This window comes from Aquarana catesbeiana, linkage group LG05, assembly GCF_042186555.1.
Source record: "Aquarana catesbeiana isolate 2022-GZ linkage group LG05, ASM4218655v1, whole genome shotgun sequence".
Classification (NCBI taxonomy): domain Eukaryota; kingdom Metazoa; phylum Chordata; class Amphibia; order Anura; family Ranidae; genus Aquarana; species Aquarana catesbeiana.
Window position 1 is genome coordinate 634,480,538 of NC_133328.1, and position 23,357 is coordinate 634,503,894.

Consider the following 23,357-nt stretch of genomic DNA (forward strand, 5'->3'; position numbering starts at 1 on the left):
GAGGTTACAAACTCCTGTTCCTGGACAACATTTTGCTGAGGCTTCGGTCAGTCAAAGAAGGAGCAGTGGAGAAGGTGGCCGTCTGACCGATGAGTTCAGACAATTCAGGGTGCGTCTGTCCACTGACTCGGTCGATCGACTGACCTTCATAAAAATTAATCAGTCTTGGATCACCACCAGCTACCAAGCACCTCATCCTGATGTAACTGAATAATTTTTTTTGAAGTGTTAGATCTCTTCAAGACTGCCAATGCTGATGCGGAGTGACTATACTGTTATGCTGAGTGATTATCCTCTTCCTCAATGATCATGCTGATAGCTTGTAACAACATTTTTGGTTCTGGGCGCTGCCACCAGTGGCTAAGGCCCAATTTTTTAGCCCCTGTTTAACAGGAGCGTGTAATTACAATTCTGATCCAATATTTCACAGCAGGGCCCGTTCCAGCACCCACCAAGAGTAACTGAGGACTTACAGTGTTGTGAAACCAGCACCACCAAAGGCCCAATTTTTCTGCCCCTGTTCAACGGGTGAATGTAATTGCAATTCTTTATCTAATATTTCACAGCAGGGCCCTGTGAGAGCTTACAGTGTTGTGGCAACACCTAAGGCCACAATTTCTGTAGAGTATATAGGGCAGGCCCCTACTTTCAGACATCCAACTTACAAACGACTCCTACTTGCAAACGGAAGGAGACAACAGGAAGTGAGATGAAATCTACCCCTAGGAATGGAAATTCTCTCCTGTAAGAGTTAATATGGGAAAAATGTTTCTCCTCTCCACTGATGCTTTATCACCAATCCTTGTTTCACTAAAAACCCCAAAATTTTCTAAAAACATTTAAACATTTGTCATTGGGACAGAAAGTGAGGTGAAATCTTCTGAAGGGGAGCACAGGCAGCAAAACAAAGGTCACAGGGGTGATAACCCTTCCCTAGGTTTTCCAAAAAGCTTAAAAAAGATTTTTTGGATGGAGCTAAACACGTTAAAAATGTACCAGTTCAAAATTACAAACAGATTCTACTTAACAACAAACCTACAGTCCCTGTCTTGTTTGTACCGCCTGTATACTGCTGTTCAGAATACATAGGGCCTGATGGCCCCACGCCTTTTCTTTTTATAATTTGGGTGCGGGGTTCCCCTTAATATCCATACAAGACCCAAAAGGCCTGGTAATGGACTGGGGAGTACCCATGCCATTTGTTTCACTGATTTTCATCCATATTGCCAGGACCCAACATTACATTAAAGCCGCAGTTTTAAATGACTTTTAGTCCTTTAAAAACATCATTTTGTGCAGGGATTGTTCTAAGCATGGGAAACATGCACCACATTACAGGCATACTATAGACACACCCCCCCCCCGGTATTTATATTTAAAGGAATATTTAACTTTTTTTTTTTTACTTTAAGCATCATTAAAATCACTGCTCCCGAAAAAAAAAATGGCCGTTTTTAAAACTTTTTTTTGCATTGATAAAATGTCCCCTGGGGCAGGACCCGGGTTCCCAAACCTTTTTAAGACAATACCATGCAAATTAGCACTTTTGATTTCGAATGTTCGAGTCCCATAGATGTCAATCGGGTTCTAACGTTCGTGCAAATTTTTGGTCCGTACCGAACCGGGGGGGTGTTCGGCTCATCCCTAGTATAGAGCAGGTTGGGGTAGTATAGGGCAGGTTGGGGGTGGTACAGGGCAGTTAAATTGTAATTTTATTTACACATTTCTGTAGAATTTCCATACTAATTACATGGAGTAAAAAGCGAATAAGATATTTTTTATGGTATTAAGGTTTGAACATTAGCACTACAGACACAGGTTTAGCCATTGCGATATACAACGTCTTTATAAATAAAACCAAAATCTTGGAGGGTGAGGGCAACGTGGGAGCCCCCAAAGTTGCAAAACCCAAATGTATGCAAAAATAGGAAGGTTTCCCCAGGGTTTTTTAGCAGCAGAGAATTTGTATAAAAGTAGTTGATGTAAAAAATTTAACAGACAATAATAATTTCAAATGAACAATAATAAATCATCCATATAGATAGTGCGACACAAAAACAAACATGGAACTTCACTCATAGCAAGGAACAACCTATGTACAAGCATGGTTTGCCAATTGTATTCGACCCTTGCAATTTTTCGGTCTCTTCAGGGGGATTTAAATTCTAGGAAAATATCAAAGTATCTAATTAAAGTCATTGGACAATATAAAAAAAAAATGTAAGTATAGCATTTCGAATTGAGCAAAGTTATATCTCCATACACATAGGGGTATAGTTACCAATGGGTGGATGAAGACATGAGGATGTATCGCACAAACCAGCATTGCAGGATTGTAGTTGTCCAAAGATCCCATCTCTGCCGCACATCCCCCCCCGCGTCCTCTGGGTGGGCGCATAGTCCACCGAGCTTGCAGGGGGCCACGTTCTAGGACCTGGAGAGGAGGATGGGGGTAAAACACCTGCAGATGGACATGCAAAGACTTTTTGTAAGTAGTCATTTAGATAATGTTGGAGGAGTGTATAGAAGTGTGTGGCAGCTGTAGGCTGGTTGTTATTTAGTCACTAGTGGATTCATGTTATAGAAAAATTAATTAAGTTAAACATAACATAGCATAGTTTATTTGTTAGTTGGATTGGTTATAAAAAGGGTTGGCCAGCAGTGAAGAAAGGTTGGGTGGGGGATGGGGTGTAGTGATGTGATTAGTGAAGTGAAAGTGCATGATGTGGGATTGACTGATGATGGGGCAAAACAGGTGTAAAAGTGGGAAAAAAAATAAAAAATAAAAAAAAAACCCACACAAACCACACACCACTAAAAACAAGTGTTAAAAGTGTAAACAGTTGTATATGTGAAGTGAGAAGAAAAGGGGGAATAAGTTGAATAAAATGAAATGATGAAAGTGAGATGGATTTAGGTGCCAAAAAACAAGTGATGTGACACTGAATAGTATATACGGTACATAAGGTAAAAGGATATAACTAAGGTTTTTACTACATAGGGATGATGGTGTAAGGTGAAAAAAAAAATCACAATGTTGGAAAATGAAAATAAATGGGTATAACACAAGTACATAGATTAGCCAGTCAAACAGCATTCCAAAAAGCTGCACTTACCAAGCACTCCATCAGTTTTGTATTAGTATATGACAGCATTACCAGGGAACACCTCAGGATCTCCTGGGAGCTGTGGGGTTTTAAAGTGTCTGCATGATTGTCCATTGTCTGCAGGTGTCAGGCCCCTCCCCATCCACCCTCCCATTGGGTCTGCGGCACCAAAAAAGTGACGTCCACGTGGTCCCCTCGGCGCTCCAGAAGGCATGGCCCCGGTATGAGTCGTCGCCTCTGACGCAAAAGCGCAACGTCATTGACAGTCCAGTGGAGACGACGGGACGCCGCTGGCATGGAGAGGGCTCCCCACAGTGGCCCAGGGGGGACTCAACTGTAGAGAAACACTCATTGGGGAGAATCGCAGAATGCATCCACGTCTCCCCACCGTGCTGGGAAGCGTGATGGAAAAGAGGCACCCACCCAATGTCGCAGGGCTGAACACAGCGGCCCACACCGGGAGGATGGACAGAGTAAAACACTGCAATGCATGCAAAGTGATGAACAAAATAAAATGATTTACAAATATTCGTATATTGTATATAGGTATATAGTTGGTTGGCAGAGCCAAGGGCATATACAGTGCCATCAAATAAATGAAAAAAGTGGGGGGAGAAAAAGAAAATCGCTTTTTGCACCCCAAGAAAAAGGATTTGCTCCTATGCTCAAACAGGGATTCCACATGTCTGAGCCAATTGCAGGTGCCTTTCATTATAGGCTATTAACGCTTGGTATGTGTCCCTTCATTGTCACCTCAAGGGGGACTGGAGGAAAATACCTGCATTGTATATATTCAAATATTCAAGAAATTAGCGATATGCCTTGGCTCGTATCAGGGCTCATATGTCTTGGAGGGTGAAGAACGGGTGTTTAGCCAACCAATTAGTATATATAGAAGGGAAAAACACAATGTGGGAGCCCCCAAAGCTGCATAACCCAAATGTATACAAAAAATAGGAATTTTCCCCAGGGGTTCTTTAGCAGCAGAGAATTTGCATAAAAGTAGTTGATTTTAAATGAACAATAATAAATCATCCATATAGGTAGTGTGACACAAAAACAAACATGGAACATCACTCATAGCAAGGAACACCCTATGTACAAGCATGGTTTACTAATTGTATTTATGACGTATGTATCCACATGAAAAACCCTGATGGATTTCGACCCTTGCAATTTTTTGGTCTCTTCAGGGGGATTTATATTCTAGGAAAAAATCAAAGTATTTCTAATTAAAGTCACTTTTTTCATTTATTTGATGGTACTGTATATGCCCTTGGCTCTTCCGAACAACTATATACCTATATACAATATACGAATATTTGTAAATCATTTTTTTTGTTCATCACTTTGCATGCATTGCAGTGTTTTACTTTGTCCATCCTCTCAGTGCGGGCCGCTGTGTTCAGCCCTGCGACATTGGGTGGGTGCATGTTTCCCTACAATTGAGTCCCCCCTGGGCCACTGTGGGGAGCCTCTCCATGCCAGCGGCATCCCGTGATCGCCACCGGACTGTCAATGATGTTGCGCTTTTGCATCTGAGGCAAATGCTCATGCCGGGGTCATGCCTTCTGGAACACTGAGGGGACCACGTGGATGACGTCTTTTTGGCACCGCAGACCCAATGGGAGGGTGGATCAGGAGGGACCTGACACCTGCCGACAATGGACAATCATGCAGACACTTTAAAACCCCACAACTCCCAGGAGATCCTGAGGTGTTCCATGGTAATGCTATCATATACTAATACAAAACTGATAGAGTGCTTGGTAAGTGCAGCTTTTTGGAATGCTGTTTGAAAGGTTAGGGGAGTTTGGGGTGGTATTGGGCAGATTGAGGTGGTATTGGGCAGTTTGGGGTGATATAGGACAGTTTGGGGTGGTATAGGGTAGGTTGGGGAGATATAGGGTAGGTTGGTGGTATAGGGCAGTTTTGGGAGATATAGGGCAGGTTGGGGTGGTACAGGGCAGTTTGGGGTGGTACAGGGCAGTTTGGAGTGGTACAGGGCAGTTTGGAGTGGTACAGGGCAGCTTGGGGTAATATAGGGCAGATTGGGGTGGTATAGGACAGTTTGGGGTAATATATAAGGCAGGTTGGGGTGGTATAGGGCAGGTTGGGGTGAAATAGGGCAGGTTGGGGTGATATAGGTCTGGTTAGGGGTGGTGTAGGGCAGGTTGGGTGGTATAGGGCAAGTAAGGGTAATATAGGGCAGTTTGGAGTGGTATAGGGCAGGTTAGGGAGGTATAGGGCTGGGTAGGTGGTATAGTGCAGTTTGGGGCAATATAGGGCAGTTTGGGGCGATATAGGGCAGTTTTGGGCGGTATAGGGCAGTTTGGGGTGCTATAGGGCAGGTTAGGGGGTATAGGGCAGGTTGGGGTGGTATAGGGCAGATTTTGGTAATATAGGGCAGTTTGGGGTGGTACAAGGCAGGTTGGGGTGGTATAGGGCAATTTGGTGTAAAATTGGGAAGGTCGGGTGGTATAGGGCAGGTTGGGGTGGTATAGGGTAGGTTGGGGTGATATAGGGCAGGTTGGGGTGGTATAGGGTAGGTTGGGGTGATATAGGGCAGGTTGGGGTGGTATAGGACAGTTTGGGGTGATATATGGCAGGTTAGGGTAGTATAGGGCAGTATGGGGTGATATAGGGCAGTTTGGGGTGATATAGGGCATGTTGGCGTGGTATAGGGGAGTTTGGGCTGATATAGGGCAGGGTGGGGTGGTATAGGGCAGTTTGGGTGGTATAGGGTAGATTGGGGTGATATAGGGCAGGTTGGTTGGTATAGGGCAGTTTTGGGAGATATAGGGCAGGATGGGGTGGTATAGGTCAGGTAGGGGTAGTATAGGGCAGGGTTGGGGTGATATAGGGCAGGTTGGAGTGGTATAGGGCAGGTTAGGGAGGTATAGGGCTGGTTAGGTGGTATAGTGCAGTTTGGGGCGATATAGGGCAGTTTGGGGTGCTATAGGGCAGGTTAGGGGGTATAGGGCAGGTTGGGGTGGTATAGGGCAGGTTTTGGTAATATAGGGCAGTTTGGGGTGGTACAAGGCAGGTTGGGGTGGTATAGGGCAGTTTGGTGTAAAATTGGGAAGGTCAGTGGTATAGGGCAGGTTGGGGTGGTATAGGGTAGGTTGGGTTGATATAGGGCAGGTTGGGATGGTATAGGACAGTTTGGGGTGATATAGGGCAGGTTGGGGTGATATAGGGCAGGTTGGGGTGATATAGGGCAGGTTAGGGTAGTATAGGGCAGTATGGGGTGATATAGGGCAGTTTGGGGTGATATAGTGCATGTTGGTGTGGTATAGGGGAGTTTGGGGTGATATAGGGTGGGGTGGTATAGGGCAGTTTGGGTGGTATAGGGTAGGTTGGTATGTAAAAATTGGTGCTGCGCTGTTCTTAAAAAAAAAATCTATTCTGCTAGCGGTAGTAGTACAAAGGTAAATGAACATGTAAAATGATATAAACATATAAAAAACAGAAACAATAGTTAGGGTAGTATAGGGCAGTTTGGGGTGGTATAGGGTAGGTTGGGGTGATATAGGGCAGGTTGGTTGGTATAGGGCAGTTTTGGGAGATATAGGGAAGGATGGGGTGGTTTAGGTCAGGTCGGGGTAGTATAGGGCAGGGTTGGGGTGATATAGGGCAGGTTGGGGTGGTATAGGGCAGATTGGGGTGGTATAGGACAGTTTGGGGTAATATATAAGGCAGGTTGGGGTAGTATAGGGCAGGTTGGGGTGATATAGGTCTGGTTAGGGGTGGTGTAGGGCAGGTTGGGGTGGTATAGGGCAAGTTAGGGTGATATGGGGTGGTATAGGGCAGGTTAGGGAGGTATAGGGCAGTTTGGGGCGATATAGGGCAGTTTGGGGTGATATAGGGCAGGTTGGGGTGGTATAGGGCAAGTTAGGGTGATATGGGGTGGTATAGGGCAGGTTAGGGAGGTATAGGGCAGTTTGGGGCGATATAGGGCAGTTTGGGGCGATATAGGGCAGGTTGGGGTGGTATAGGGCGGTATAGGGCAGGTTAGGGAGGCATAGGGCAGGGTAGGGGGTATAGGGCAGGTTGGGTGGTATAGGGCAGGTTGTGGTAATATAGGGCAGTTTGGGGTGGTACAGGGCAGTTTGGGGTGGTACAGGGCAGTTTGGGGTAATATTGGGCAGGTTGGGTGGTATAGGGCAGGTTGGCGTGGTATAGGGGAGTTTGGGGTGATATAGGGCAGGGTGGGTGATATAGGGCAGTTTGGGGTGATATAGGGTAGGTTGGTATGTAAAAATTGGTGCTGCGCTGTTCTTTAAAAAAAAAAATCTATACTAGAGGTAGTAGTACAAAGGTAAATGAACACATAAAATGATATAAATATATAAAAAACCAGAAACAATATAAGAATAAGTACAATTAATATAGAGCACTTCTATACACAATAGGTGCAGTGTGATATTCCACAATAATTGGTGGTAATAGCAAAGTGCAAAGTGCAAGAAAATCATTCAATAAAGACTTAAGGCCAGATGTGATAAGTATCTTACTGGAAACACTAAAATCAATATACAATCACCAAAAAACATCAATGGATCGTGCAAGTAGGCAAAAAACATTGTGCAAAAAACAGCAATTAATAAATTAAATGTGCAACGTGCAATCAATATGTGCAAAGATCGCAAATGCAGTGTATAATAAACATATAACCAAACTAAGTCCACTGTAGAACTTGTGGAAATTCAAACAAGGCAAACGTGTGCAAAATATATAATGGGACTGGGAATGTAGACCTATGCGATTAAATCCTCTTAATGTGGCTAATCAGAAAATGTGCAAAAAAGTACAATAAGGTGCTGAGAGCATGGGGGTGATCTCCTCTTTGTGCACAGGACTAGGGATAAGCTTCGTGTTCGAGTCAAACCCATGTTCGACTCGAACATCATGTGTTCGGTCGTTCGCCGAATTGCGAACGATATGGGCCATTTGCTCCAAATTCGAGTGGCGTGTCATGGCCCATAATTCACTGCGGCATCGCAGTGCATTGCTGGCTGATGATTGGCCAAGCATGCACTATGACCCGCACTATGACCCACATGCTTGACCAAACACAGCGCCGTCTGAACAGACAGTTGTAATTGGTCAAAGCCAAGGAGGCTTTGGCCAGTTATGGCTCAGGGGGTTTAGTACACACCCCACACTATATAAGGCCGCCTGCACGGCGGTCCTGTGTAGTGTGTTCCGGCGTTCAGATAAAGAGATAGAGAGAGAGAGGGAGAGAGACAGACAGTGTCATTTGATTTAAGTTAGATAGAGTAGGCAGGTCGAGTCAGTTAGTTGCAGTTACAGTGTATTGTGTATATATATATATGCATCCCAGGTGTTTTGTATGTGTGTGTGTATATATATACATATATATATATTTATATATATATATATATATATATATATATATATATATTGTATTCAGTTTAGCTAGATCCTGTTCTTCTCTTCCTAATATACTGGCAGGCAGGTGTTTTTACAGTATTTCCAGCTACTGTACTGTGTACCCTGCATAGTCTTACCTACAGTATAGCAACCTGCAGCCAGGTGCTTGTGTAGGCTCATTGAAGTATTTCCAGCTACTGTAATGTGTACCCTGCATAGTCTCACCTACAGTATAGCTACCTGCAACCAGGTGCTTGTGTAGGCTCTTTGAAGTATTTCCAGTTACTGTACTGTGTACAATGCACAGTTGCACCTACAGTATAGCTAGCTGAAGACAAGTACAGGTGATATCATACTAATAATACTACAGGCAGGCAGTGGATTCTGCTAGCTGCAGTATAATTGGTATATATATATATATATATATATATATATATATATATATATCCCAGTTTTGTGCAGCTCACTGCAGGCCATTAGTATTTCTGGAAGGCCAACAAGGAGAGGCAAACCACAGTGTTGGGTACATGTTCCAGGAGGATACACAGTGTTTTGAAGGCTCTGATGATGATATTGAGCTAGATGAAGGCAGTAATGTGAGCACGGACAGACGGGGTGCCCAAGAAGGACAGCAATCTGGAAGTCATGTTCCCCCTGCTGCAGCATACTGCTAGGTTTGCTCCAGTGATGAGGAGGGAGGGGATGATGAGGTCACTGACTCAACGTGGGTGCCTGATAGGAGAGAGGAGGAGGAGGCACATCACCAACGAGGCAGGATGCCCTCCAGGGGCCAGCCTAAGGGCAGCACACTGACTGCATCACACCACAGAGCTCCACATGTGCAGGGCGCTGCTGTCTCTGCGCGTTATTTCAAAAGTTCTTTGGTGTGGGCCTTTTTTTGAGACAAGTGCATCAGATCCCACCGCTGCTATTTGCAACATATGTCTCAAGCGTATCTCACGTGGTCAAAACATCTCCCGCTTGGGCACCGCATGCTTGACCAGACATATGTTGACCTGCCATGCAGTTCATTGGCAAGCGTACCTAAAAGACCCACACCAAAGAACAAAGATGAGATCTCCTTGCTCGTTATCAGCTGGGATCTCCAACCCCACTATACCTTCAGTCCTCTCTGAGACCTGCACTGAGAGGAATGAAGGTGTAGAATTAGGTGTGTCACAGCCAAGTACTTGCGGGCAATCTGCTATCGGTACACCAACGTCAGATTGTACCAGGCAAATTTCCCTGCCCCAGCTGCTGCACCGCAGAAAGAAGTTCGCTCCCAGCCATCCACATGCCCAGCACTTGAATGCTAGCTTGGCAAAATTGCTAGCACTTCAACTGCTTCCTTTTCAGTTGGTAGACTCTGCCCCCTTCCGTGAGTTTGTGGAATGTGCGGTTCCTCAGTGGCAGGTTCCCAAACGCCACTTTTTCTCATGGAAGGCGATTCCGGCTCTCTACCGGCATGTGGAAGGCAATGTCTTGGCCTCGCTGGACAGGGCAATCAGCGGTAAGGTGCATATTACCGCTGACTCATGGTCCAGTAGGCATGGACAGGGACGTTATCCAAGCTTCACGGCGCATTGGGTGACTCTGCTGGCAGCTGGGAAGGATGCAGGACAAGGTGCAGTAGTGTTGGAGGTTGTTCCACCACCACGCCTCCAAAATGCCACTACTGGTGATTCTGACACACCTCTCTCCCCCACCCCCTCCTCTTCTTCTTTCTCCATGGCCTCTTCCTGTGCTTTGACCTCGGAACCAGCGGTGCTCCATAGGCATTCAAGGGGCTATGTAAATACGCAGGCCAAAAGATGCCATGCGGTGCTTGAGCTGGTGTGCTTGGGGGACAGGAGCCACACTTGGGCAGAGGTTCTGTCAGCTCTGCAGGGGCAGGTTCAGAGGTGGTTGATGCCACACCAACTTAAGGCAGGAATGGTGGTTTGCGACAATGGCACCAACCTCCTCTCCGCCCTCCGACAAGGACAAATGACCCATGTGCCCTGTTTGGCTCACATCCTTACCTTGGTGGTGCAGCGGTTCTTGGGCAGGTACCTGGGCTTACAGGATGTCCTGAGGCAGGCCAGGAAAGTCTTTTTTCCCCATACCAGTGGGCCATGATCAGGGATGCATGCACTGTCCTGTCACCGTTTGAGGAGGCCACGAGGATGGTGAGCAGTGACAGTGCATGCATCAGTGACACTGTCCTCCTTGTCCACCTGTTGGAGCACACGCTGCATGGAATAATGGACAGGGCACTTGAGGCAAAACAGAGGCAGGAAGAGGAGGACTTCCTTAGCTCTCAAAGCCCCCTTTATCCAGACAGCGTTCCTGCATGCCCAGTGATCACACAGGAAGAGGAGGAGGAGGAGGATTGTGTCAGCATGGAGGTGGAGCCTGGCACTCAGCATCAGCAGCAGTCTTTAAGGGATCATTTACAGTCCCAAGAAACCCATGGACTTGTATGTGGCTGGGAGGAGGTGACTTCAGGTCATGTCATCCTTAGTGACCCAGAGGACTCCGGACTGAATGCCTCAGCAAACCTACGATGCATGGCCTCCCTGATCCTGCAAAGCCTGCAGAAGGATCCTCGTATTCGTGGTATCAAGGAGAGGGATCAATACTGGCTGGCAACCCTCCTTGATCCACGTTACAAGGGTAAGGTTGCGGACCTTATCTTGCCATCGCAGAGGGAGCAGAGGAGGAAACATCCTCGGGAGGCCTTGCAGAAAGGTCTGTGCAACGCATTCCCAGAGACTGGGAGGTTACAAACTCTTGTTCCTGGACAACGTGTTGCTGAGGCTTCGGTCAGTCAAAGAAGGAGCGGTGGAGAAGGTGGCCATCTCACCGATGCGTTCAGACAATTTTTTAGTCCGCAGCCCCAAGGTATGATCGGTTCCAGCAACCATTGCCAGCGTCTGTTTTACATGGTGCAGGAATACCTAGGGGCAAGATCTGACTTGGACACCTTTCCCACTGAAAATCCTCTGGGTTACTGGGTCTTGAGGATGAATCACTGGCCAGAGTTTGCACAGTATGCAATTGGGCTACTGGCCTGTCCTGCATTAAGCGTTCTTTCAGAACGCACATTCAGTGCTGCTGGAGGTTTGTAACCGATCACAGGTAGCGTCTGTCCACCGACTCGGTCAATTGACTGACCTTCATAAAAATGAATCAGTCTTGGATCACCACCAGCTACCAAGCACCTGATGCTGATGTAACCGAATAATTTTTTGTGAAATGTCAGATCCCTATGCTGATGCTGAGTGACTATCCTGTTATGCTGAGTGACTTTCCTCTTCCTCCTCAATGATCATGGTGATAGCTTGTAAGAATATTTTTGGTTCTGGGCGCCGCCACTAGTGGCTAAGGCCCAATTTTTCTGCCCCTGTTCAACAATGGCATGTAATTACAATTCTTGATCTAATATTTTGCAGCAGAGCCCGTTCTTGCCCCCACCAAGAGTAACTGTGAGGGCTTACAGTGTTGTGGCAACACCAACACCTAAGGCCCCAATTTCTGCAGAGTATATAGGACAGGCCCCTACTTTCAAACATCCAACTTACAAACGGCTCCTACTTGCAAACGGAAAGAGACAACAGGAAGTGAGATGAAATCTACCCCTAGGAAGGGAAATTCTCTCCCGTAAGAGTTAATATGGGAAAAACGTGTCTCCTCTCCACTGATGCTTTATCACCAATCCTTGTTTCACTAAAAAAAAACAAATTGTCAAAAAACATTTGTCATTGGGACAGAAAGTGAGATAAAATCTTCTGAAGAGGAGCACAGACAGCAAAACAAATGTCACAGGGGTGATAACCCTTCCCTATGTTTTCCAAAAAGCTTAAAAATAGATTTTTTTGGCTGGAGTTACACTTTAAAAATGTACCGGTTCAAAATTACAAACAGATTCTACTTCACAACAAACCTAGAGTCCTTGTCTGTTTGTACCGCCTTTATAGTGCTGTTCAGAGGGCCTGGGGCCCCATGCTTTTCCTTTTTTTAATTTGGGTGCGGGGTTCCCCTTAATATCCATACAAGACCCAATGGGCCTGGTAATGGACTGGGGGGTACCCATGCCATTTGTCTCACTGATTTTCATCCATATTACTGGGACCAGACATTACCTTAAAGCCGTAAGCAGTTTTAAATGACTTTTATTACTTTAAAAATGTCATTTTGTGCAGGGACCATTCTAAGCACGGGAAACACGCGCCACTTTACAGGCATACTATAGATACCCCCAGGTACGATAAAGGAATATTTCATTTTTTTTTCACTTTAAGCATCATTAAAATCACTGCTCCCGAAAAAAATGGCTGTTTTTTAAAACTTTTTTTTGCATTGATACATGTCCCCTGGGGCAGGACCCGGGTCCCCAAACCCTTTTTAGGACAATACCATGCAAATTAGCCTTTAAAATGAGCACTTTTGATTTTGAACGTTCGAGTCCTATAGACGTCAATGGGGTTCTAATGTTCGTGCGAATTTTCGGTCTGTACGCAGGTTCTGGTGCGAACCGAACCGGGGGGTGTTCGGCTCATCCCTACTCCTGATATGTCCCATCAACCCTTCATCCTCCGTGTGACTCCAACCTTCATCTACATCTCAACAGCCCCAACAATGGTGAGCGATCCCAGTGTACATTACACCCTTCCAAACATCACAACCTCCCATTGTCAGGAGACACGAGCCCAGGAATTCCCACTACAAGGAATACACCCGCAGGAATCTTTCTAAAGATAGAAATTGTGATTTTGTTACAAATCTCATATGTAAGAAAAATGTGCATTTCTCTTGTTATAACCTATAAATTGTCAGCAATATATATTCTATGTGTGAAGAAAACTCAATAGCTGCCCTCATGTTGTAAACGCTGCACAAACTGTTGACGCTATATAAATCCTGTATAATAATAATAATAATAATAATAATAATAGATGTTATTAAACAAATACAATATAGAGAAGAACATTAGTGGAGCTCACCGCTAATCATCTGAATGAAATTAAATCACTAATAAGCTATCAATCTCCCAATCATATACAGGGGTCTCCGAACTTTTCAGTACAAGAAACAATATCCACGGCCCCAAAAATGTATTCTATCTAATAAACATAAGTTCTAGGCTGTGTTTACATATATGCAAAGTGAATGTGTTTGAAACCGCATCCAATTCGCTCTCGATGGAGCCGGTACACACATTTCTGGGGCTGACGAGGTGGTGTTTCAAAAAGGGTCCTGTGCATTTCTGGGTCTGGTTCAGGTGCAAATTCAGCAGTGAAGGTCAGGCACTGATGTTGGACGAGAAGGCCTGGCTCGCAGTCTCCACTCTAAGGCCATGTACACACGGTCGGATTTTCCGACGGAAAATGTTTGATGGGAGCTTGTTGTCGGAAATTCCGACCGTGTGTAGGCTCCATCGGACAATTTCCAACACACAAAATTTGAGATCTGGATCTCAAATTTTCCGACCACAAAATCCATTGACGGAAATTCCGATTGTGTGTACACAATTCCGACGCACAAAGTTCCACGCATGTTCGAAATCAAGCAGAAGAGCCACACTGGCTTTTGAACTTCATTTTGTCTCGGCTTGTCGTACGTTTTGTACATCACCGCGTTCTTGACGTTTGGAATTTCCGACAACATTTGTGTGACCGTGTGTATGCAAGACAAGTTTGAGCCAACATCCGTCAGAAAAAAAAACGTGGATTTTGTTGTCGGAATGTGCGATCACGTGTACGCGGCATTATTCATCCCAAAGGTATTCTATCTTGTTGAGGTCAGGACTCTGTGCAGGCCAGTAAAGTTCCTCCACCCCAAACTTGCTCATCCATGTCTTTATGGACCTTGCTTTGTGCACTGGTCCAAATCATTTGGTGGAGGGGGGATTATGGTGTGGGGTTGTTTTTCAGGGGTTGGGCTTGTCCCCTTAGATCCAGTGAAGGGAACTCTTACGGTGCCAGCATACCAAGACATTTTGTACAATTTCATGCTCCCAACTTTGTGGGAACAGTTTGGGGATTTCCTGTTCCAACATGACTGCACACCAGTGCACAAAGCAAGGTCCATAAAGACATGGATGAGCGAGTTTGGGGTGGAGGAACTTGACTGGCCTGCACAGAGTCCTGACCTCAACCCATTAGAACATCTTTGGGATGAATTAGAGCCGAGACTGTGAGCCAGGCCTTCTCATCCAACATCAGTGCATGACCTCACAAATGCGCTTATGGAGTAATGGTCAAACATTCCCATAGACACACTCCTAAACCTTGTGGACGGCCTTCCCAGAAGAGGTGAAGCTGTTATAGCTGCAAAGGGTGAGCCAACTCAATACCGTGTTTCCCTGAAAATAAGACCTACCCTGAAAATAAGACCTAGCGTTATTTTCCAGGAGGCCTGCAATATAAGCCCTACCCAGAAAATAAGCCCTAGTTTAAAATGCTTGTGAAATCCTATAATCTACTCTATTACAGTAGTATATAATGTACGATGTGTGTGCTTCTGTAATATAATTGCGGGGAAAAGGGCTCCGGTGGGTCACAGAAGAGCAGAACGACGCTATAATGAAGGTATTTGGCACAATTATATTACAGATACACACACATTGTACATTATATACTACTTTAATAGAGTGGAATATAGGATTTACAAGCATTTTAACTTGGTTCACACTGGGGATTCCTGTCAGGCAGGGAGAGAGGGGGAGAGAAGACAGCACATTACATGGTAAGACCTACCCCGAAAATAAGCCCTACTGTGTCTTTTGTTGCCAAAATTAATATAAGACCCGGGCTTATTTTCAGGGAAACACTTTATTGAACCCTACGGACTAAGACTGGGATGCCATTAAAGATCATGTGTGTGTGTGTGTGTGTGTATAAAGGCAGGCGTCCCAATATTTTTGCTAACATAGTGTATTTGTGGCTGTGGATTGCAGTCCGATGTCCTGTGCATTTCGGTTCACCGGTCCAGGTGTGATACAGGTGTAAATTTTTTACTGAATTCGCACCTGAACCGGACCCAAAAACACACAGGACCCTTTTCAAACCACACTGAAGCCACCACCGGACATGTGTGTACCGGCTCCATTGAAAGCCGGTCACACTCACATGTTATGCGAATTGAATACGGTTAAAAACACATCCAATTGGCATATATGTGAACCCAGCCTTATGCCCCGTACACAAGGTCGGATTTTCCGATGGAAAATGTCCGATCGGAGCGTGTTGTCGGAAATTCCGACCGTGTGTGGGCTCCATCGGACATTTTCCATCGGATTTTCCGACACACAAAGTTGGACAGCAGGAGATAAAATTTTCCGACAACAAAATCCGTTGTTGGAAATTCTGATCGTGTGTACACAAATCCGATGGACAAAGTGCCACGCATGCTCAGAATAAATAAAGAGATGAAAGCTATTGGCCACTTCCCCGTTTATAGTCCCGATGTACGTGTTTTACGTCACCGCGTTTAGAACGATCGGATTTTCCGACAACTTTGTGCGACCGTGTGTATGCAAGACAAGTTTGAGCCAACATCCGTCGGAAAAAATCCTAGGATTTTGTTGTCGGAATGTCCGAACAAAGTCCGACCGTGTGTACGGGGTATTAGAGTATATACACTTACTCCCATGATTTACTCCATCCAGCCATTGTAACCACTTGGACTACTTCTCACCTTTGTCCTCATTGCCCATCAATTCAGAACAAGTTTCCTATGGGTTGCCTATGTCTGGAAGAAGGGATCTAGCTTAGATCCTTAAATCCAGCATTGTCACCACAGGAGCCACTATAACCCAGTGCCATCTTAATGGCATCATGGGCCCCTGGGCAAAGTAATGCATTGGGGCCCCAACAATGACAATGAGCAAAAGGGATTGAAAAGGCTCTAAGGCAGGGGTAGGAAACCTTAGACAGATGGAGATCTACTTGAACATCACTGATGAAGTCAAAGATCACCGGGCACAGTGTCCTGTTGTTGGGGCCGGTTCACACCAGAACGTGGTGCCAGTGCATGCACTACTTTTTGTGCAGTCTGATGCGATTTGCAGGCAGGGCTGGATTTACATCTCAGGAGCCTATAGGCAGGGAATTCTGAAGCACCCCACCAAACAAAAATAAAAAGACAGTAAGCAGAGTTAAGGCGTGCTCTGCGCTCAGAATGCAGGGATCAGGAGTGTCTTATGCTCAGAATTTAATATAAAAAATATAAATACCTATATGATATTATGTCATATTATATCTATAAGTAGAACAATTTCGTTATGTTAAGATGACAGATCTGAGCATTTTGCAGGAAAAAATGTTTTTGATAAAAAACACACTCAGTAGGACTCCATATAACATGGGAGGTCAATAACTGATAATAGATTTTCAAACATGCATCTCAAAAATGCTTGGGACAAACATAAATCTTTACTAAAAAAAAATAAAAATATAGATATACTGTAGATATAAATGAAAAAAGTGGGGCAGACTTGATGGAGCACTTGGTCTTTTTTTTCTGTCCTCACTCTTCTATGTGTCTGTGTGTCTAGATGTAATATTAAATGGATAAAAACTACGAATACATATTAATTGATTATTATTAATAATCAATTAATAATGAGTTAATGACTTATTAAATGTTGGTATAATGATTGATGGGGGTCAGTACTGAAGCTGCTTTACTGCTCTTGCTGTTTGCAGAACTTTTTTTTTTAACTAGTTTGACACCCCAACAACGAAACTGCTATTCTAAATCTATGATAGACATGCCTTGAAATTATTTTTTTATACTGATGAAAATATGGTGGAAAAAGGACATGGAGCAGGGATGTAAATCTGGAGAATAATATACCCAGTAATGTTAAACACATTAGGGGAGATTTAGGCTGGGGTCACATATATGCGAATTGGATGCGCTTTACACCGCATCCAATTTGCATGAGTCGGTGTCTCACTGGTTTGAACAGAGTGATATGGCTGGCAATAGGATGCAACTTGTCATGTGATTTGACCTGTCAAATCACATGACAAGTCGCTCTAATGTGAACAGGGGCTGACTGTTGACTGACTCACTACCTCTTCTGAAAGTCTGTTCCAAGTCTTTCTAATGCCGCGTACACACGGTCAGACTTTTCGTCTACAAAAGTCCGACAGCCTGTCCGACAGACTTCCGGCGGACTTTCGGCGGACTTGCGGCGGACTTGCGGCAGACTTTCTAATGAACGGACTTGCCTACACACGACCACACAAAAGTCCGACGGATTCGTACGTGATGACGTACACCGGACTAAAATAAGGAAGTTCATAGCCAGTAGCCAATAGCTGCCCTAGCGTGGGTTTTTGTCCGTCGGACTAGCACACAGACGAGCGGATTTCGGGGTCCGTCGTAGTTACGACGTAAAGATTTGAAGCATGTTTCAAATCTAAAGTCCGTCGGATTTGAGGCTGAAAAAGTCTGCTGAAAGTCCGGAGAAGCCCACACACGATCGGATTACCAGCCAGCTTTAGTCCGTCAGCGTCCGTTGGACTTTTGTAGACGAAAAGTCCGACCGTGTGTACGCGGCATAAGATTAATGTAGAACTTTCTTTCATCTAGTTTGAGGTCATGTCCCCGTGTTCCTAAACTTGGCTTCATATTGAAAATCCTGCCCTCCTGAACCTTATTCACTCCCTTTATGAGTTTGAAGGTTGTCATATCCATCCTTTCCCTTCTTTCCTCCAGACTGTAAGTGCCTGAAGCCTCTCCTGATATGTTTCATCCCTCAGAACTTTCACCATTTTGTTGTCCATCTCTGGATTTATTCTAGGGCAGGTTGGGTGATATGAGGCTGGTTGGGTTGTATAGGGAATGTTGGGGTGAAATAGGGCAGTTTGGGGTGGTATATGGTAGATTGGGGTGGTATAGGGCAGTTTGGGGTGGTATATGGCAGGTTGGGAGGTATAGAGCAGGTTGGGAGGTATAGAGCAGGTTGGGGAGGTATAGGGCAGGTTGGGGAGGTATAGGGCAGGTTGGGAGGTATAGGGCAGTTTGCAGGAACTTACAGCATAGCTGCAGAGATTGGGGCTGCTGTGTCTTCGCCTCTTCTCCTACTTCAGCCACGAGAGTGAATAAGTGTGTGGGAGGAGTAGAGGAGGCAGCCACACCCCCCAGCTCCGGCCCCCAACTGCAGCTGAAGGAGATATTGAAGATCCCCAAGGGTTAGATTCACTGACTGGGGAGTCTTATAGGCAGCCTCCCTCGCACGGCTACATGTCCCGCTCTCACCACTCTGCTGCAGCTCTGCAAGTGCATACAATATGGTGCACTGTGTAGCGGCGGCCCCGGTGTCACCTTTCTGGCAGGTGTCACCCAGTGCAGGCTGCACCCCACCTTGCCCCCCCATTGCGATGCCACTGCTTCTATTATCACTAGACATGAGCCAAGGAATTCCGAATACAACCAATACACCCACAGGAATCTTTATGAAGATGGAAATTGTTATTTCGTTACAAATCTCATATATAAAACATTTGTGTTTTGATGCCTTCTGTCACATTCTCCATAACATAAAATAAATTAAAAATGGTGCCGGGATGGTGGGAAGTTGGGAACCCTTTATAATGGGGACAGCAAGTGTGTAAAATCGGGAGATACAAGACCCTGTCAGGGCAATTAATTCACCAGCATTAGACAAATATTGAAATGTCACTTTTGGGTGGACTGACCCTTTAAGATCTATACTATAGAGTTGATATATACATTTTTCAGACTATTTTACTAGTTCTAATCTTGATACCCATGTGGACAATTACAACATTGATGCCAAATTTCAGTAAAACAAAAATTCAAATTTATTTCAAGTGAATATAATCAGACAAGATACAAAATGATTTTCATATATACATGTGATCCAATTCCAATGCCTTTGGACTGTATGTCATGGTTGGTGCCACCTCCGCTGGGCCACATGCCGAGTTGAGTGCCAACCAGTGTTAATTTTTAATCTTTGTCTTTTGACTAAAATGCCATTTCAGTTTTAGTTGTATTTTAGCCATCTGAATTGTTTTAGTCAACTAAAATAGTGTTATTTTAGTCGACTAAATTACCACTGGTGCCAATGTCATCAGGTAAGCCTTCAAGTGCAGCTAGTCCTTGGGACAAAAGTGAACGGCCCAAAACCAGCCTTGTCTCAGCATCTGGCCAATCAGTAACCGTTGGGTCCGTACCATGGGTACACCCCGACCTGAGATAAATGTTCCCCATATGCGCCACCCTGAGATAAATGCTGCCCGTAAGCACCACCCTGAGATAAATGCTGCCCGTAAGCACCACCTTGAGATAATTGCTGCCCATAAGCACCACCCTGAGATAAATGCTGCCCATAATAACCACCTTGAGATAATTGCTGCTCGTAAGCACCACCTTGAGATAATTGCTGTCCATATATGTTTTGAGGTGAAATGTAGCTCCCGGGTGAGGGATATATGGGGACATTAAATATTGCTGTATTGGGAGGGAAATCTGACAGGGAATTCCTGGCTTCAGAGGGTCGAGGCTGGGGAGACATTTGAGGTATCACATTGGGAGGGTAGACATCCCTCCGCTCCGCACAGGTGGAGCTTGAGCATGGGGAAGGCATGTAATTACGTAGAGAGAGTGCGAAGTTGGGGTAAAGCTGCAGAGGGTGTATGCTAGGAGGGGCCACCACATTAGGGGCCACACATGTTGTGTATGATGTTGGAAGGTTCGATAAGATCTCTGGGAAAGTTGAGGCGGGATGTACACTAGGGGGCTGGATTCGTACTGAGGACTGAGCCTCTGCTTCTGCTCTGACCGCAGTATTTTCTATTGGAGGATGAGGGTTATGAAAAATGGAAGGTCTGTAGGGATGTCCATCCAGGATATAAGGAGCCAGGTCATGAGGGTAGGCTTCCTGGCGGGTGACTGCCGTGTTCTGCAGCTTCATGGCTGCGGAGGGAATCTGGCTCACATTCACTATCCAGTAGTTGCCTTTACCATTCGGCCTCAGCGGATCTTTCAGGATCTGCAAAAGAGGGAGAAGACGTTAGAGGCGTAAACCAGCACAGCAGATTCACACAAATCTATTACAGGTCAGGGTAACAAAACCCTGTGACCTATTTACAATGATCAGAAAAGTCATTTCTCAGAATCTGCACCTATTTTTAAATAATGTTTTTTTTTTTTTTACTTGGCTGCAGTATGTAGAGAGCCTTAAGAGCCCATCACCGCCATCACATCCTAGGAGCACAAAGTCCTTACCATTCTGAAGCAATCATTGGAGGAGAGGTTATGTCGAATAGAGTCCCTCCAGCCCTGATAATCCCCCTTGAAGAAAGGGAAGAGGTTGCTGATCTCATCTTCGATCTGCCAATAATAAAAAGTATAGTTGTAAGTGAATGAACATGACCATAAACCAAGATACATAACACCTCTTACATTATATAAGTATAACCAGGAGACCTGTACTGAGATACTTAGGAGGACATCACTGTAGACCTCCTATCCATTTGTGGTATAAGCTTCCTAAATTAAGCATGTAGAAAGTGATGTCAGGGTATAGACAAAATACTTTGTCCATGCTTGTATTGAATTGGGGAGGCAGCTAGCACTTTCTGAAGTCTGGTGTTGGGAGCCAAATGTATGTATGTATGGAAGAAAGGGACAACAATGTCCTGGGGGGATTTTTGGGTTGCCATTGAGATCCTAGCACAAAACTTGGAATGAAAAGATGACCTGAAGGCAAAACTTTTTTTTGGACATTGTGGATGGAGTGGAGATTTTTTTTTGTGTCCCCATTGAGGAAATTTCTCTTTTCCCTTTCCTTCAAGTAAGATGAAACCCCCAAAGGGAGGCAAATCCCAAGTTAGACATTTGCCACAGGAACAATTGTCTTCATTGGAAGGCTTCCCCTGTTTTGTTGACAGCCCAATATTTTGGCTTTTCCAATCACTTTCATACTTTGGGGGGTCTCAGGGTAAATCTCCCCAGCTGGGACACAGACAGCAATAAAGACTAAAATAAAATGCAAAATCACCCCTCACTATAAAATCATTCACTATTACAAAACGTATTTCCACAAAGCACGGGCTAAGCCCAATAAGAGCAATAATAATGAAGGCCTTAGCTGCACTGTCCTTACATATATTATTCACATATGTTCAATTTATTATATCAATTGTATCAGATGTATTCTCAAAACACAATATGAAAAAAGCAAAAAAAAGGAAGAAAAAAATAAAGTAAAAATATAAAAAAAACACAAATTTGAAAAAAAAGCACACACAAATGAAATTACATGAACAAAAAATACAAACAATACAATTTAAATAAACAATCCTTTTTTTCTGAACGTTTATGTGATTCTATTATTTTTTTCTTTATATTTTCTTTCCGTATTTTGGAAAAAAAAGTTGGTATAATTGAACAGCTGTGAATGATATACCTAAGGACAACATAAGGCTTATTGCTCCAAACGAAAACAGCAAAAATCTGTCCCACTTCATCAAAAAAAAGAAAAAAAAAGTAATTCAGCCTGTAGTCATGAGAGTTTTATATGCTGCAAATATAACAGGCAGCCAGGGGCCTAAATTAAAAATAAAAAAATAAGTAAAAAAATAAAATATTGACAATTCACCCAACTTCTTGAACTTCTATTTTTGATAAATATTGGTATAATTTTTTCAGCCTTCATAGGCCTAACAGAAACAAATAATAATAAAGAATATCCCTCTGACAAATCCTTTATCTGAGCTAGTCTTAGTGTCACCCCTCCCTCTGCCCTTAGCTGCCCTAAAGCCCCAGGAAGGCCCATAATGGAAGGTTGGTTACCTCGGACACTGTGAGCTTCTTCTTGGGGGAAGCCTGGATGACCAGGGCGATCATGGCCAAGTAGGAGTAGGGTGGTTTGGCGTAGCGTTGATAATTCTTCTTCTTGCTCTTTTTGCTCTTTTTGCTCTTCTTACTCTTCTTGCTGAGCTGATCAGTGGTTTCTGGCTTTTTGGGGCCTCCGTTGGCCTCCCCAGGACAGCTCTCTACTTCGGCCAGGATCCTGTCCATGCTGTGTGGCTCAGGGAGTTGCTTGTAGAGGGGGTCCCAGGAATGTTGTGGGCAATCCATGGCTTGTCAGGTGTGTTGTGTGTGTATGGGGGCAGCCAGGTATACATAGTGCTGGGATCCCCACCCTGGGCTTTATAATGTAAATGCACCTGTAACCATAAGAGGCGACACCTCCCTTACTGCAGAGGGCCCCTCACCATCCATTTGAATACGTTTCTAGGAAGTTTCAGGGCTGAGATGTTGGGGGGCATTGTTATGTATATGTTGTGTTGACTATAAGCTGATGGAGAATATATCATATGCTTATGAGGTGAATATTACGTTCATATACTAAGATTCTCTTGTATATACAATTTCTTTTTTCTTACCTATGGATATAGATTTGTTTTTATATATTTTTATATCACATGTATAACTTAGATTTTTTTTACTAATTCAAAAATATATTTATTTTATCTTTTAATTTTCCTACATTTTGCATAAAATTTTAGACACATTTACCAATCTCAGAATGGCTTTTGTAAGGGTACATCGGGCATAAATAGCTTAATACTGCTTTTTATCCATCAGAACCACTCAAAGTGTCCAAACTTGAATTTGATGGTTTTATTATTCTAAAAATTCTTACGACTTTTTATTTTGGCTGTCAAAATAGTTTTATTTTATGTCTAATTTTTAAAATAACTTTATCCAGTTAACATTTACAAGTACATTGAATTTTAGAAGTCATTTTTATTTATTAAACTTTGAAAGATATATTTGCTGAGGGATCTTATCTAAGGAGCACATGCTGTGTTAAATTGCAAC

General features: G+C 44.2%; 1 protein-coding gene across 1 annotated transcript in view; it reads right to left on the reverse strand.

Moving 5' to 3' along the window:
* LOC141146113 (forkhead activin signal transducer 3-like) overlaps nt 1–22,610 on the reverse strand; it is a 28,925-nt gene extending 6,315 nt beyond the window's left edge. The window contains exons 1-3 of the mRNA XM_073632866.1: nt 22,323–22,610; nt 20,754–20,858; nt 19,866–20,517 (exon numbers count right to left, since the gene is read on the reverse strand). Coding sequence (XP_073488967.1) covers nt 19,866–20,517; nt 20,754–20,858; nt 22,323–22,610 — 1,045 coding nt within the window. The remainder of the gene's footprint in view (nt 1–19,865; nt 20,518–20,753; nt 20,859–22,322) is intronic.
* Between the last annotated feature and the right edge of the window lie 747 nt (nt 22,611–23,357).